A 16,545-nucleotide genomic window follows, 5' to 3' on the forward strand; every position below is an offset into this window, starting at 1 on the left:
AAAAGATAGATCGTGGAAAAACATGTTTATTGGGAGCTGAGGCTCGTACACGTCACGTCTCTGTGAACACGAGTATCCATCAAATGTAAATGTGAAAGATGAAGAAAGGGCCTCGTCTTTGTAGCTCTGCAGTGCGTGGAAATACAGGATCATTATGAATTATTCATGTTTTCTCTCCAAACTGAGAAGTTTGAAAAAGTAAAAGGATCTTTCCTCTCGTTCGTATAATACGCCAGATCTCTAATTTCATCTGCACAAAGCTTTTGAACCTACACTCTCTTTATGTGAAGATCAATCGATCCTCTTGAAGATGTGCGCCACCATTTGTTTTTTTTTTCATGTGTCGGATTCTTTATGACGACTGATCCTCTGGAGGCGTTTTCTTCCCGGCTCTTTAATTACACAGTACCCTGTTCCAAGTCCTCTTCTCCGCTGGGAATCAAAGCACCAGAGGGCAGGAAGTTTTAAAGTAGAAAGTATAGAGCATGCTCTGATGAGTCAGACATGACCCTGAGGCTGCTGCTTCTCTTGTAAATTAGCCTTAAGAGGCCCCGAGCAGCCGGAGCCTCCCTGCCCCGCAGCGCCTGACGTCGATGGGACTTTAATGAGCGCCGAGGTGCCCGAATGGGCCCAGTCCCATACAAAGGATGCCACAGTAACGAGGACTAAAAGTCTTGATATTTGTGGGCTTCTTATTTCTGAGACGCTGAACCGTGGAACCGGTATCACATCGTTGGCTTGTTTTTCTGCAGCAGCTTCAATCAAACCATTTACTTTCTAAAGTAAAAATAAACGCATTAAAGATCATGCTGTTTGATCTGAGCGTCTTCTGACGTCAAGAAAAGAACAGAAGAAAGAAGGAAGCTAAATTTATGCAGCTGCGTCAGATTTACAGAGAGCCCAAAGCTACATGAGTCTTAAGGCGTAGGCTGCTAAGAAATTACCCCTAAAACTCTCTGAGTTTCTTATGCTGGAGTTGGAGTTTAAAGTTTGTCGTGTCAGGTGGGGGCCCCTTAAGGACGTCTCCTCTTGTCATTGAAAACTTAGCTCATTGCCACTGCTATAGGTTAAAGTTTGTTAGGTGGGGGCCCCTTAGAGAGGATTTCCTACTATCAGCACTGTTGTAGTTTAAAGTTAGTCATCAGATGGTGGCCCCTTAGGCAGGTCTCCTTCTGTCATTGCCACTGCTGTAGTTTACAGTTTGTTGTGTCAGTTGCATGCCCCTGAGGGAGGTCTCCTACTGTCACTGCCACTGCTGTAGTCCAAAGTTTATCATGTAAGGTGGGGGCCGCTAAGGGAGGTCCCTTACTGTCATTGAAAATTTAGCTCATTTCATTGCCACTGCTGTAGTTTATACTTTGTTGTGTCAGTTGGGGACCCCTGAGGGACGTCCCCTACTGTCGTTGAAAACTTAGCTCATTTCATTGCCACTGCTGTAGTTTCGAGTTTGTCAGTGGTGGGGGCCAATCTGTCTCCTGTCTCACAGAAGCTCTTTGGTGTAAATAAGAGCGGGCTGCAGTGACTTCCCACTCCGACGGGAACTCTGCTCATCAACTGAACTTGTTTTTGTTTTGGTCGACGCTGGCTGTGTTAATTAAAGTTGGAGGAGTCGGCAGAAAGATACTTCAAAGTTATTAATGTCCTGAAAACAAACTAATTAATTATTATTATCGCTGTATTATTATTATTATTAATTATTATTAGAGAGCCGTGAACCTGAGCGAGGGGGTTTTCATACTTCTTAGACTGACTGAAGGAAACAAAGACGGATGGAAGGAAAGGAAGGAGTAAAAAAAGGAGGATATGAAGCTGTGAACCTGAACCATGTCTAAAGCCAAAGGTAGCACTTCATTGGTTTTCACTCTCTCTGCTCCAAAGCTCCACTCAGAGAGGGAAGGATTAGGGGAAGTCAACCAGGCCTGAGCCCCAAGGAGGGGAGGATGGAGGGGAGGATGGGACGGAGGCATTCAGCTGTATTTTATGTGTGTCTAAAGTCAAGTGAATGAGGCAGGAGAAACGTTTGAATAAGTCTGGGATGACAGGAGCCAAACCAAAGAGCCCTCACATCCTTTACGTCCTTATCAGTCTTCCATACACTCCGCTGCTCCCTCCATCTCTTACCTAAGATTGCCTCTTTTATTTTATTTTTGTAACAACGCCGTTTGTCTTGTTGTAGTGAGGTCGACACAAAAGGAAAAAGAGCAGTGGTGTTATTTGTGTTGTGAGCACAAACAGAGAGGGACAATAATAAGACAAAGAAGCAGAAGATAGAAAGGATGTGAAAGAAGGAAATGAGAAATTAGAAACGTGGGGAAAGGAAAGAAAGGAAGAAAGAGTGTAGGGTGCCAAAAGGGAAAGAAATGAACGTTAGAAGAGAAGTAGGAAGACACGAAGGAGGGAATAAGGAAGAAGGAGTAGCAGGGAGGAAGGAAAAGACAAAAAGGACGAATATAGGAAGCCAAAGGGGAAAGGATTAAATGGAAGAAGGGAAGTAGGAAGACGAGGAAGGAAAAGCACAAAGGGGAGAGAAGAAGGAAAAATTAAGGATGAAAGGAAGGCAACATGTGAAAGAAGGTAGGAAGCCAAAAGGGAATGAAATACAGAAAAGAAGGGAAGTAAGAAGACAAGTAGGGAAAGGAAGAAGCAGTGAGGAAAATGAAAACTGGAGGAATAAAGAAAGAAGGAAAGTTGAGGAAGTGAAGCAAGAAGGACAAGAAAGAAGAAGAGAAATTAAGAATAAAATGAGACGCAAATGAGTGACGGGTGAGGAGATGGATGGAGGGAAGCAGAAAAGAAGGAAGAGTAGAAAGAAGAAGAAATGTGGAGCGCTGTGATTCTGCAAAGTGACTCTTGAGTCTTGCTGTCAGATCAAATGATTTCCCTGCGACGCAGAAGGAGGACGACCGTGATGGAGGTCTGTTTACAGTCGGAGGAGTCCCAGAGAAGAACAACCCCGTGGAGCTTTTCGTCTCCTCGTCTCCTCGTCTCCCTGCAGGACGGTCGCTGTCTGACAGGGACTGGAGGCTAAAACTAGCGGAGCTCTTAAATAACTCTGCAGTGACCTTCAGTAAGTACGCCAGGCTGAAACAATGGAGCTCCATCAGGGCTGTACATCAATGGAGGAGAAGGAAGAAGAGGAGGAGGAGGAAGAGTATGGCTGACAGTGAAAGTCATGGATGGAAATTTTACATTTTATATGTTGTGAGTCACAAAGGAGTCGGTCTTTAGAGCTCATAGGTCAGAACATGAGCTAGAGGAGTGAAATCAGGATAACTGGAGCTGATTCAAGGTTAAAGGAAACACAAAGTCATCACTCACTGACGCCTTCAGTTGGTTTTGGCTCTTTAAACAAATTGTTTCTGTTTCATTTTCATAACAAGATGAAATCCTGACGTCCTTTCTTTCCCTTTTCTTTCAGTTTTATCTTTACTTTTTGTTATTTTGTATATTTTTTCTCCATTCCTATCTCCTCTGTAGTTCATTTCTTTATTTCATAGGGTTCGGGTTAGCCTCCCAGCTAATAGTAGCTCTCCCTGTCCTCGTAGCTAATAGTAGCTCTTCTTAATGCTGTAGGAGCTAAAGGATATATGCGAATATAGGTTACATTAACTTCCTAGCCTCCATGCAAATAATAGCTCTTCCTAGCTTCCTAGCCTCCCAGCTAACAGTGGCTCTTCCTAGCTTCCTAGCCTCCCAGCTAGCAGTAGCTCTTTCTAGCTTACTAGCCTCCCAGCTAACAGTGGCTCTTCCTAGCTTCCTAGCCTTCCAGCTAACAGTGGCTCTTCCTAGCTTCCTAGCCTCAGACTCATGTTAAACCGTCTCTCGGGCTGTTCTGTTCCTCTGCTATCCAACACATACTCATTGGTTTTCCTGATATTGAGCTTCAGGTAATTGTCGTTCAAAGCTCTCAGTCAGTCCTCCCTGAAGTTTTTTTTCTTTCTAACCCAGTAGTATTCCTACTTTGTTGCTGTCCTGTACAGAGTAAAGAGTATTTGCTTTTACCTCGTGGCTAGCTAACGCTACCCATTATTTAATACACTTTGTGTTTTGTCATGCATTTTACTCTGACACCTGTCAGCCAAGCAGAAAATCTGTTTTCTGTGGTGGTGGTGGTGGCGGCTGCATATGTGCACGTACAGTCTGACCTCCCCTGATCCCTGATGAAAACTAGAGGACTAACTCTGCCAAAACAGCTTGAGGCGTTTCATTCTTTTCTTACTCTCCACGTTTTCTGCTCTCACCGCAGAAGAAAAAACCTGCCAATGCTCCAGGTGGCCATTTGGCCTCTGACAGCCAGGTATGACCGCCTGTAACGGACTATAAGTGTCAGTGTGGAACAGGGCTTATGCGGCTCAGCAAATCTGTAAGACGAAGGTCAAAAGTCTCCTCCATCTGGCAATGCCTAGGACAAATTCAGGGTATCCCTGCCAAACAGCAACCTGCTGCTGCCGCCCTCATCCCAGCGGCATAATATCCACGTTTTGGGAAATAATTGAAGCTGTCCAGAAGGTGAGGATTCAGAGAAGGTGTTCAGGAAAGGACAAACATGTCGTTCCACAGTGTGCTGAAAACAAACTAAGATCCTCCACAGATGGTTGTTTGGTCCACAACCATTTGTGTCAGGAAGACTGAAGCTAAAGTAGATTTAAATAAAAAATAGCTATGTACACTCACTATGTGAATTATACCTACAACAGATAAGGACTAGTATTCATTCAAAAGGTGAAACAGGAAGAGCTACTATTAGCTGGGAAGCTAGGAAGCTAGGAGACCTACTATTAGCTGTGAGGCCAGGAAGCTAGGTGCTAATATCAGCTGGGAAGCTAAGAAGGGCTACTATTAGCTAGCTAGCAAGCTAGGAAGGTTCATCATTTTGAATCAACTGAGGTGCAGGACGCACAAGAAACATGATAACACGATTTGTTCATTTTCAATTTAATTATCTATTTATCAAACGATTTGTTCAGCTTCACACAGCAGCACCTTGACAATATGCAAATTAATGTGTTTAGATTAAAATATTTAGTACTTTAAATACAAACACCATCAGCGCAAAATCTAATTAACCAAGAACAAGACATGCAGCTCTGCCAATAATTCAACATAACCACTGTAATTACAGCCTGATTTCATCGCCCAATTAGGCCTCTTGCTTCCTCCGACATGTGGATTCGGTGTCGAGCTCCGAGGCCTTCAACGGGAGCATGTCACTCGTTTGATGTGAAGCAGCGAAATCAAAGCCAGGTCACTGATGGACCGCTTAGATGGGACCTAAGGAATTGACTCCAAAGACACGTCTGTGTTGTCAGCGGTAACAAAAAAAAAAAAAAAAAGAGAATTCCTTCTGCCGATCAGTGCAACTTCAAAGCCTCCTAACAAAGCCAGAGCCTTGGGATCAGCCACCGTTGAATTTCATTATGCTGCATGTGTGTGTTTGCAGGCATGGAGGGGAAGTGTGTGAAGGTGTCGGGCTTTGATAAAGCTGAAAGCAGCTCCAGGTCCACGAGCAAGGCCGACAGTGGTAAACCTCTTAAGGGGACAGTGGAGTCAGTCTAAAGCCAACAGGGGAACAAATGAGGCCGGACAAAAGCATGTTTAGGAAGCTGTTTGGTCTCTTTGGAAGCGCCGGGACGAGTCATGGAGCACAAAGACCTCATTCATGGCTCCGCTTTTCATTTCTCTTTTTTTTTGGTTGGAGCTCATCCGCAAACATCCCATTGTCCTCCAGAGTGTGCGTCGCATACAAGGTGAAATAAAAAGAGAGTTTTCTTCGACTGTCTTCTCTAATGTTGCTAATTGCTAATAGACAGAAGAGCGGCCGGTGATCGGTTGGATCGGAGCCGAAACTTGATCACGTTACAAATCGGCGTTGAATTCCTTGATGAGGGACCGGGACTAGGAAGCAAGAACGACCTACTATTAGCTGGGAGGCTATGAAACAAGAACGAGCTACTATTAGCATGGAGGCTAGGAGGCTATGAAGAGCTACTACTAGCTAGGAGGATAAGAGCTACCATTAGCTGGAAGGCTAGGAAGCTGGGGGAAGCTACTATTAGTTGGAAGGCTATGAAGCTAGAAAAAGCTACTGTTAGCACGGAGGCTAGGAGGCTAGGAAGAGCCCCTATTAGCTGGGAGGCCAGGAAGCTAGGAAGAGCTACTATTAGCTGGAATTCTAGGACACTAGGAGGAACTACTATTAGCTGGGAGGCTAGGAAGAGCTACTACTAGCTAGGAGGATATGAAGCTAGGAAGAGCTACTATTAGCTGAAAGGCTAGGAAGCTAGGAGGAGCTACTATTAGCTTGAAGGATATGAAGCTAGAAAAAAGCTACTATTAGCTGGTAGGTTAGGAAGCTATTAAGAGCTACTATTAGCTGGGATGCTAGGAATGGCTACAAACAATCATCCAGAGTTGTCCTCTCCTGATTCGTGCCGATCGGTGTCTACAGTTTTTGAAGATGACAACGAGCAGAGTCTCTTTTGTGTCCTTTGAACGTCACGGTTGACGTTGACAAGTTGCTGCTGCCCTGTCTGAGTGACCGTTGTCTTCACAGGTTTCTAGTCATCAGCTGCTCATATTGTTATGATGTTAAATATTTTTTATTTTATTTTATATCCTCTACTGAGCAGATTTCATGGTTTGGAGCAGAGTTGGGTCAGTTTGACTTGTTGCATTTCATCAGCCTCTGACTACGTGTTTGTCATTTCTTCAGGGAACTTTGGTGGAAGTTTGCTCTTTTTGTCCCAGGTGTCTCTTGAACTAGAACCCTTCTAAACTGCCTGTCACTTGAATGCCTCCTGCTCTTCCTCCTTGCTGTCTGTTTATCCCCCCGGCGGACCCCGGGGCCCGGGAAACATGCTGCAGTCACCTGTCAGGTAGCCTCTGGCGTGGAGCTGATTTGTGCCTCCTTCCTCCCACTGCTCCTCTCCGTCTGTCCTGCTCTCTCTGCCCACGGAGAGGTCGTCACGGTCGCTATTTGGCAGAGAAAATGTAAGATGTGACAAAGCCACCGCGGCAGCCTCTCTGTCCGACAGGAAATGATGCGTGTGATTGACTCTCGCCGCTCGCCGTGCCTGTCAGGGAGGATTTTCCGAAAGTGTCCTCAAGTGTGATGCGTCTGGGAACTATAGAGAGAGAGGAGGAAGATGAAATAAGATGTTTGACCTGACCAATGAGAGCAAGTCAAAGAGCCTGTTCGAGCTGTTGCCTTGGGAATTATTTGTTCTTTGGAGGTCAACCATGTCTGAGGGAAGGACAGTGAGTTGTTGTCACACAGCGCAGAATTAAAGTCATTCAAAAGTCAACCGGCAGTGACATTTAAGCTTTTTCTCTCTCCAGTTTTTGGGATGACTCATTTATGGAAAGAAAACGAATTACTGCCCGAGGTTTGCACGATTTCACATTTTATAAATTCGACTGTTATGTGATGAGAGTCTAGTCTCTGATGACGTCTCTAATAAAAACCCAGTAGAAAGTAATGAAATCTGTATTCTTGACCTGAATCCATATGCTGAGAACAGGCAGCTCATGTGCTAGATACTGTGCAATGCAGATATGTATAGCCTGTATAAAAACATGCAGCACCTCAACGCCATCAGTGGCATTTAATAGTACTCCACAGCATGTTGTTAGATGATACTGCAGCTAAAGGTCTAATAACTTTATCAAATAGTTGATGTGCAGCCTCCTTGTTGATAACTGACTGCTGTCCAGAGGTTTTGGAGAGTTCCTCCCCTAGCGTTAGCATTAGCCTTTTCAGATGCATTGCAGTAGTACTTTAGTTGTATTTCAGGTAGGGATGCACCAACAATTTGCACCGAAAATGCACTTTTAGGCCAATTTCGGCCGAAAATTGCTGTGGTTGTTGGTTCCACGTGTTGTTTCGGCAATAAAAGTCCGACAATTTTCGTCCGAAAACCGAAAATGCACTTTCGGGCTGTTTTCGGTCGGACATTTACCGCCGAAATAACACGGCCGAAACAGGATGCTCCTAGCTTCCTAGCCTTTCAGCTAATAGTAGCTCTTCCTAGCTTCATAGCCTTTCAGCTAATAGTAGCTCTTCCTAGCTTCATAGCCTTTCAGCTAATAGTAGCTCTTCCTAGCTTCATATCCTCCTAGCTAGTAGTCGCTCTTCCTAGCCTCCCAGCTAATAGTTGCTGCAGTTGCTGGTTGCATGTGTTGTTTCAGCGATAAAAGTCCAAAGATGTTCGGCCAAAAACTGAAAATGCACTTTCGGGCTGTTTTCGGTCTGACATTTATCGCCGAAACAACATGGCCGAAAATTTTTGGTGCATCCCTAATTTCAGGAGAATGTTTATAGAACTCTACAGTTTAAATTAATGCAGAATGAAGAGCTTTAAGTGACAGGTGCGTGTCCTTACAGGTTGCTATCTGTCTTTAGCATCATCTTCACTCAGGCTCTACCTCCTAGTTTGAATTAGCTGGTCACCCAGGTCCTAATCACTGGTACTGGAGCCTTCAAACAACACATCCATCATATCCATCATTCTTAGCGGCGTATTTAAGCCGTCAGTTCTCAGCTCCATGACTGCTGCCACTCTACTCACCTGTTCATCCAGGATCTAAAGAGCTCTGAGCCGACATTCCCTTGAGAAGAAGATATTTTGGTCACTGCCTACTCTCTGCTGTGCTCTGCTTTGTGGGGGTGGTGGTAGTGGTGGTGGGGGGGTGGGGGGAGTGCTGAGGTCGGAGTTGTTGCTGTACATATTGAAGTCAAAATCTTGCATAAAGCACCTTATTTAACACTTTGTTCTACCTCTGGTTATGATTCACAGACAGCATCAGGAATGATTACTAGAAATGTGTCTATACATTCTGTCCTCCTCTTCCTCCCTTCCCTCACCCCTCCCTGTCTCAGGAGCCTCTTGTTGTGCTCAGATGAACCTGAGGGGGGGAAGGTCGAGGAGTTCCCTTCACTTCTGAGCGTTTTGACGTCAATAAATCATTACCTGGTTAGATCAGGGATGTTAGAGGAACTACAGGTGCAACAAACGCGACATAAGTGAGCAGACAGTCGATGTTAAGACGCTGCCACTCTGCAGCCAGCGTTATAAAACCTACGAGGCAGCAAACGGAGCTGTGGTCGCGATATCCAAATGACGGTCGATCATGAAAATAGTAAAAAGAGATGATTGTGCAAAAGGTGCTCATGCTCAAAAGAGAAGACACTGACCTGCAGACCTTAAGGTGTGCACTGATTCAAAGCAGAGATGCATCTGCTCCAAAAAGTGACATCCTGAAAGTGCAGAAAGACGAGCGCTGGGGGGGAAAATTAACGGGTCTCTTATCGGTCTGAGCTGTCACACGGCTGTCTGCAGCCTGCCGTCAGAGCAAACGTCCGTCCTGTCAATCTGTCTCGTCTGTCTGAACCCGTCTGACGTCTGGAAGACAAGTCCAGAGGTCCAGCGAAAGTGAGATTAAAAGTTGCCGTCCTATCGCCTCCACCACACTCGCTTGGTTTCCATCCAGCGCTCAGATCTTGAAGCTTAAAATCATCAGAGCTGCTGATTTATTGAAGTTTGGTGCCAAACAACGTGAGATAAGGCCAGAATAAAGCACAGCTACCTTCCTCCTCTTCCTCCCTGGACCTCACCACATGGCAGATGAGAACATTTCCCCGCTTTCATTTATTTTATTTTTTTTAATCTTTTTGAACTCAAGGCCGTTCTGCTCTCCTGAAGGGCCCAATTTATTCTTCAGCTCAGGTTGAAAGGGAGACCTTACCCCCTCAGTGCTCCTTTTTTTCTTGATGTGAGCTTGGATTTCTTAAGGGTCGAGAGCTGCCACTTCTAGATATTGTAAGAGGAATGACGGACAACAAAGCTGTTGAGCAGCGTGTTAAGACGAAGGATCTTGTTTTGTCAGATGATGTTTAATGTGTTTTGTGGTAGAATAAATGTTGCAGGGTTTGAGGTGGAGCTCGGTTTAAAGCTAGGTGCGGCCCGCTAACTTTTTCTTTCTGGAAATCACAAAACAAATTGCCACGTTCTCCAGGGCCGAGGAAAAATGAGCGGTCATCAGGAGAGGGAAAGTGACGCTGGGTGACTGATGATTTATCCGAAACTCAGGAGCCTGAATCTAAAGATCAATTCCTCTTAGTCCCGCGGGGGAAGAAAGAAAAAAGAAAAACCCCGTCAGGGAGCCAGAGAGTCGAGACTCTGTTGAGGTCTGAGGACGGGAGCTTGTGACGGATTGATGCGAAACATTTCGCATGCATGAAAGAGTGCCTGTTGTCGTCGGCTGTGTCAGTTTGAAGCGATAAGTGTGACTGGACTGTTAATGAAGCGATCGGCACGTCTGGAAGCGGCTTGACATGCTGCGAGGAGAGTCAGCGAGAGCTTTCACTCTGACAAACTCAAACTAGCGTCTCCAGAAGAAAGAGCAGAGATAAATCCTGTGTCACCTCCTGACACTAAACCTGTGTTAATGCTTCTAAACGAGAAGATGGATTACCACTCACACTTTGTACAGTGTCTACGGCTAGTAGTCGGTTAGCTTAGCATAAAGTCTAAAAACTGCACATAAAGCAACATAATCCACCTACAGCACCTCTGAAGCTCTCTAATTAAAGGCTACGACAGAGTGTGAACTCTGTCTGCAGCTTCCTTTAAGACGTTTCATCAAGTCTTAAACGACTAGTGGAGGAGTTGAGGTTTAAATGATAACCTCTGTAGGTGTTGTCCACATGACTCACATGACTAGAGTCTCTTAACAACTCACCTGTACGTTATGTAAACATCACCTGTGTACAATCTGGACACAGTCGACCTTCGTTGCCGGTTGTTCTTTGATGAAAAAATAGTGATGCAGTTTGAAGAAAAGTTGATTAATACTCTGCAAATCAAAACCACCAAGGAAATGATTAATAACTACATTCACAATTCATTTCAGATTATGGATGCAAATATGTTGTTTTCCATGGAATATGTTGAAAGCTGAGCCCAGACGTCGAAAGTGAGCAAATTAATCACAGACCCTGAAGACAGAGAGACGCAGAGCACCAGAACATGAGCATACAAGTACAACAACCAAAGAAATAATTAACCACTCGTCTGGAAATAGTCGTTAGATTAATTGACTAATGGAAAATATACCTTACACCTATAGTGTAATGGTAAGAAGAGTTACAGTAAGTTCTTTCCTGATTATTCTAGAGTAAATCCTAGAATGAGCTGTTGTTGAGTTTTTGTTGAAATGAGTCAAACATTCACTTAGAAAGTTTTGGGTCTCCTTGATGTTCGGTAACAGTGTTAGACTCTTGACCTCCTCATCTCTCCTCCTCCTCTCAGCCATTGTTTTTTACTGTGCAGGATTTCTTCATTTATTGAGCTGTGCGTGGGAGTTTTTACCAACATTTTCCATCTGACTGTCTTTCTGCATGCCAAACAGCAATGAAATGAGTTCAGGATATCTACAGAGTCCGTCTCGTATCGATTTTCTCAGAGCCTGAAGGAGAGTTTCTGGCCTCGGCTGGAGACTGGAGGCTGGAGGCTGCAGAGGCCGACACGACTCCGCTACCTCCGCCTGCCTCCTGTTTACATATTCCACATAACTTACTGCCGCGGCGCCTCCAGGCACCTGCTGCGTCGCTCGCAACGCCTCGCCAGGGGCAAAATGTCCAGTAGCTGCTCCGTCAGTCTGCATTTGCTTGATATCAGAAGAAATTACAGCTCTCTGCCCGTCGGTGATCCTGAGTGGGATTTCTGTGTTTTGACAGGCTGTGGAAAGAGTCGTGCTGCTGCTGCTGCTGCTGCTGCTCTGTGTTTACTGCCTTTTTATTTTAAGAAACACTCGTCTCACCTTGTTCTGAATCCTCCTTGGTGTACTGGCTCAGTTATTTTACATGATTCAACCATGTTATTTCATTTAAGTGTCCCGTTATACACGACACAATCATATTATACAAAATATATAATCAATGCTTCATGTCACATACTAGTTGGAGGCTGGGGATAATGTTGAAAGACTTTATTTTACTATTTGCCCACAAGATAGTTGGACGTTCACCACTTTCCTACAGTCTGTAATCTGTCCTAACCCGTATTGAACATTTGCACTACTGTCTATGAACGTTCAACAAGCTGCTATTATCCTGCACTACCACTTCTATATTTTTTAGTGTATTTTTTATCTAAACTGTTTATTTTATGGTGAGAAAGAAACGTTTTTTCTATTCTTCTGTATGTCCTGTGCAGAGAATTGACAATACAGTTCTTTAAATCTTTTTTTTTTGCAAGGAACTCTTCTAAGTCAACTTTAGTGTCAGATTTTTCTACGTTTCTGCATAAAAATAAATAAAAATGTTCACACAAGTCCTGAAAGTAGACAAAGAGAACCCAATCAAACAAATGAAACAGAAATATTCTTCTATTGCAATATTTTTATTCAAGAAGATAAGATAGGACTTTATTTCTACCCATGGGGAAATTAAGAAGTTGCTGATGCATGCAACAACAGTGCAAAATGCAAAAATAGAAATAGAATAAGATAAGTCAAGAGAAACTATATTAAAGTAAATATGTTAAGAGTATAAAAAATATTTAAATGTTTAAAATAAATCCTTTGAAATCATTGTTTTCCATAAGTTGTGCAATAATAACAGCAACTCAACATTTCCAGTAACTGCTGATCTGTCCTCCACAGCGGCTTAGAGGAATTTGTTGAATGCTGAACTCATGTCATTCTCACATACATTCTGAGTTAATGTGCATGTAAATAATAATTACTTAGATTCACATACGCAGAGATTTATGTCTTTGACACTTGCAGTTATAGTTTTTACAGTTTGTACCTCAGGGGGCTTCAGTCTGTAGATTATTTGTGATTATTGTCCTGACCACATTACTCCTGGCCGTCTACATCTACATGTCATGGAAATTTGGCAAAAAGTTATTTTAGTGGGCAACACAGAACTGTTAAATACCTTTTTCCAAATCAGTCAAACTGTATTGTCATTCTGATTCTGATTCTGATTCTGATTATTTATATTGCTGTAATTTCTTAAGATTCTTAAATTGAGAAGTTGCGCCAGTGGTCTAAATCTTAAAATAAGGAACATAATCTTGTTCCTTTGCTGGGATAATTTGCAAAAGATGTCCTTACCTTGTTACTAGCTGAATTGAGCTTGATATAAGCTGGTAAATCTTATTAAGAAAAAGTTAGATACAGTATATTTTCTTAAAATAAGACTATTTTTCTTATGTGGAAAATGCTTGGCAAGATTCTTCTTCTTTTTAGACTAAAAATAGGACACATTTTCTAGAAAACATTTTTTTTACTTTCTTAAAAATCTGTTTTTGCTGTGCATTACGGTAATGTTCCCAGGTAGGGGGAAGGTTCAAACGTGTGCTTTGGTTGCAGTGATGTAGAATTAGTTGACAGGTTGAGAAAAGCCATCTTTTATCTCATCTTTGTTTTTCATCACGCTGCTCACTCCAGTGCCTCAGGACTCCTCGTGGGCCACTCTTTGGTTTTTCACGCTTTGCAGACGTCGCCGCTCGCTCGTTTTACGCCGCCGCCGCCGCTTTTCATTTTCACACTTCTGAATAAATGAAACTCCGTCTCCAAACGAAAAAAAAAAGACATATCACGCTGCGCTTACTCTTGGTCTGTCAAAACCCACAGTCAAACGCTGCGCTAATGAGACGGCTGGAGCGCCAGAGATTCTCTTGAGCTGAGTAGAAGGAAAAAAAGGAGGACTAGTGGAGCTGGAGACTGAGGTTGTGATGCTCATATAACAGACTGCTTAATTATGATGTCTAAAAACGCTCCCATCCACCTCAGACACACAAGTTGTTGTTTTTTTATCTGCTCTTGAGTTAGCACCAGTCATCCAACCTGTTTAATGCATTAAAGTGTCGCCAAGAGTTAATAGAAACTGGAGGAAATATTTGGTTCTGAAATGACAGAGCCGCTGAAGTACTGTTCAGATCATTTAAAGACTTAAACACAAGAATGCTTTCTAATCAGATCTCAAAGTCACTGCCAAGGTGCATGAAGGGGGAAAAGGAAAAGGTCAAGACTCCATCAACACTTGTAGGCCACGGGCCAAAACGTTCGTGGCCTACAAGTGCTGCGGGAGTCTTGACCTTTTAATTTGCTTTACTACATTTGTGTTATTAATCATTAATATCCTAAATGCATGTTGACGGCGTGTCACCAAGACTGGCACATTACAAGACGATAGCAGCAGATTCTTTAAGTCCTGCTTTAAGTTGAGAGGTGGAGGCCTCTATGGATCAGTTTTTATCCTGAACATCCAACAAGATGCTGGATTGGACTGAGATCTGGTTAAATCTGGAGGACAAGTCAACACCTTGAACTGCTTGTTGTTGTTCCACAAACCATTCCTGAACATGGTCCTGAACACGTGGACATGGCCTCTGCAGCGATACTGAGGTAGGAGCTACGAGTCAAAGGAACATCCACATGAATGGAAGGACCCGAGGTCTCCAAGTAGAACATGGACCAAAGCATCACGTTGTCTCATAGTGCATCAATGACCTTGGTCCATGACGCTGTCTCTGGTTGTTCTCCTTCTTTGGACCACTACAGACCAGAACAAGCCATCAGAGCTGCAGTTCTGGAAATATTCTGACCCAGTCATCTAGACTTCACAGTTTTGTTCTTTGGTCAGAGTCTCTCAAATCCTTTTAACATCAGCAGTGAGGAATAAGTGTTCACCGTGTTCCCCAATTTGTTCCAGCCACTGACTGAAGCCATGATTACTGGAGAATCAGTGTTATTCACTTCACATGTCGGTGGTCACAATGTTATGGCTCTATTCTGTAATACAAATCTGCAATTGCAATCTGCAATCAACTACGACAGATGTCAGATGAATGTCGTGCAGCAGTTCTGATGCTCAGGTTGAGGCTCCAGCAGCACTTGTACTAAATATTTATTAGACCGATACGTTTCAGCTTTGTGCCCTTCATCAGGGTCTTCCTCGTCCTGAAGGCAACAAGCTCAAACGCCTCAGTCCTATAAAGTTGTTCCCTTTGCTACAACTGCTGCTGGAGTCTTGCCCTTTCTGCAATTCATTTTCCTCCTCCATGCACCTTGGTAGTAAGTTCAGTCGCGCCAGATATACAACTTTTTCTAACGCTCACCTGGTCCCAACTGACAACAGGACATAAGCCGACATTCACGACTGATTAACGGTGGGTGAAATCATTTTAAATGCAACCCTTACTTTCTGCAAATCACTTTTAGTAATGTGCCACCTATAGCACCTACCCAAGCTTTGTTGCACACCATGTCCACCCTTTCACGGAGACAGGATTCCCTGATGGATGCTTTCTGCAGGATGATGCTCCCTGCTTCAGGAATGGTTGGAGTTCAAGGTGTTGACTTGTCCTCCACCTCTCAACTTAAAGCAGGATTTAAAGGATCTTGGAGCCAGATACCACAGCTCCACACCTTCAGAGCTTTGGCTGATTGGCGTATTTTATAGTGCATTGTTTAAAAAATATGAATCTGTCAAGTAACTACAACTGGACTAAAGTGTGCGATAGAGTACTACCTGAGGAAATAACCCCTCCACCGTCGCAGAAAAAAACACTTAAGCCCAGATGGATAAATACACAGTTTCCTTTATGAGGCTACAAATAGTTGCTCCTCCAATGTAGGCCACGCAACGAGCAGCAATCATCTAATTATAATGGCTCTCCGCCTGCCGCCGCCGCCGCCGTTGTCTGCTAATCTAGCGTCGGGAGCGCTTTGGTCTTTGTGCCGTCGGCTGTCATTAATCCGTTTTTTTTGTGTGAACATGTGGATTTCAACACTTTCAAGGATGTATTTACATTTTCCATCTGGGCTAAATAACCCAGCGAGAGGCAGCGGCGGCGGCGTTTTAATTCCGCCCTCGTATTCAGTTACAAAGTCAAAATAGCTGCTGCTGCCGTGTTTGCCTCGTGGCGCCCGCTTGGTTGCAGCTGTTTTTTTTTTGTTTTTTTTCTGTCTGGAAAATTTTTGGCCACCAAAATAATCTGGGCTTGGAGGCGGAGGGGGACAGTGTGTGGTTGTCACAGAGCTTTACTAAATATGGACAGAGCACCTGCTCAGGCCGGGCTATCAGAAGTGAAGTTAAAGCTGCACAAGAAGTCGTGAAGTAGAACTTATAAGTGTGTCAAAGATAAGATTGGACTGGAAAAAAAGACAAAAATAAAACTGCTACACTTATATTTTCAGGTTTTAAGAAAGTTCAGATAGAAATCCAGCAGAGAAGCTTCATGCCTCCCTTTAACCCAGAGTCATGCAGCCCTTCTCCCGTGTCCTGCCTCTAATAATCTCTAATTTGTTCCTGTCTTGGAGTAAAAATACTCCGTCCACATTTCCTCCTCAGCTCTTTATTACCTTCGCCAGCACTTTCTCCCGGCTGTACATGGTTTCCTCAAGGGTCGCAGGGGTATTGTGTTTCACCTATTGTCGGGAAACAATGATGGTGACTCTGACTCGCACACCCGCTGCACTGTTGACTGAATGTAAATCGAGTGGTACAGAAATATCCTGGTGTACTGTTAC

The 16,545-nt window shown here is 43.8% G+C and overlaps 1 protein-coding gene across 1 annotated transcript in view; it reads left to right on the top strand.

Annotated features, from left to right (window-relative positions):
- Positions 1 to 2,752: 2,752 nt before the first annotated feature.
- The window catches only part of fras1 (Fraser extracellular matrix complex subunit 1), a gene marked incomplete at its 5' end in the record, with an annotated part of 98,747 nt that continues 84,954 nt past the window's right edge, over positions 2,753 to 16,545 (top strand). Inside the window, 3 exons of the mRNA XM_084552345.1 lie at positions 2,753 to 2,763; positions 2,868 to 3,108; positions 4,247 to 4,297. Coding sequence (XP_084408471.1) covers positions 2,753 to 2,763; positions 2,868 to 3,108; positions 4,247 to 4,297 — 303 coding nt within the window. The remainder of the gene's footprint in view (positions 2,764 to 2,867; positions 3,109 to 4,246; positions 4,298 to 16,545) is intronic.

This window comes from Chelon labrosus, assembly GCF_963514085.1.
Source record: "Chelon labrosus genome assembly, chromosome: 9".
In the NCBI taxonomy this organism is placed as follows: Eukaryota; Metazoa; Chordata; class Actinopteri; order Mugiliformes; family Mugilidae; genus Chelon; species Chelon labrosus.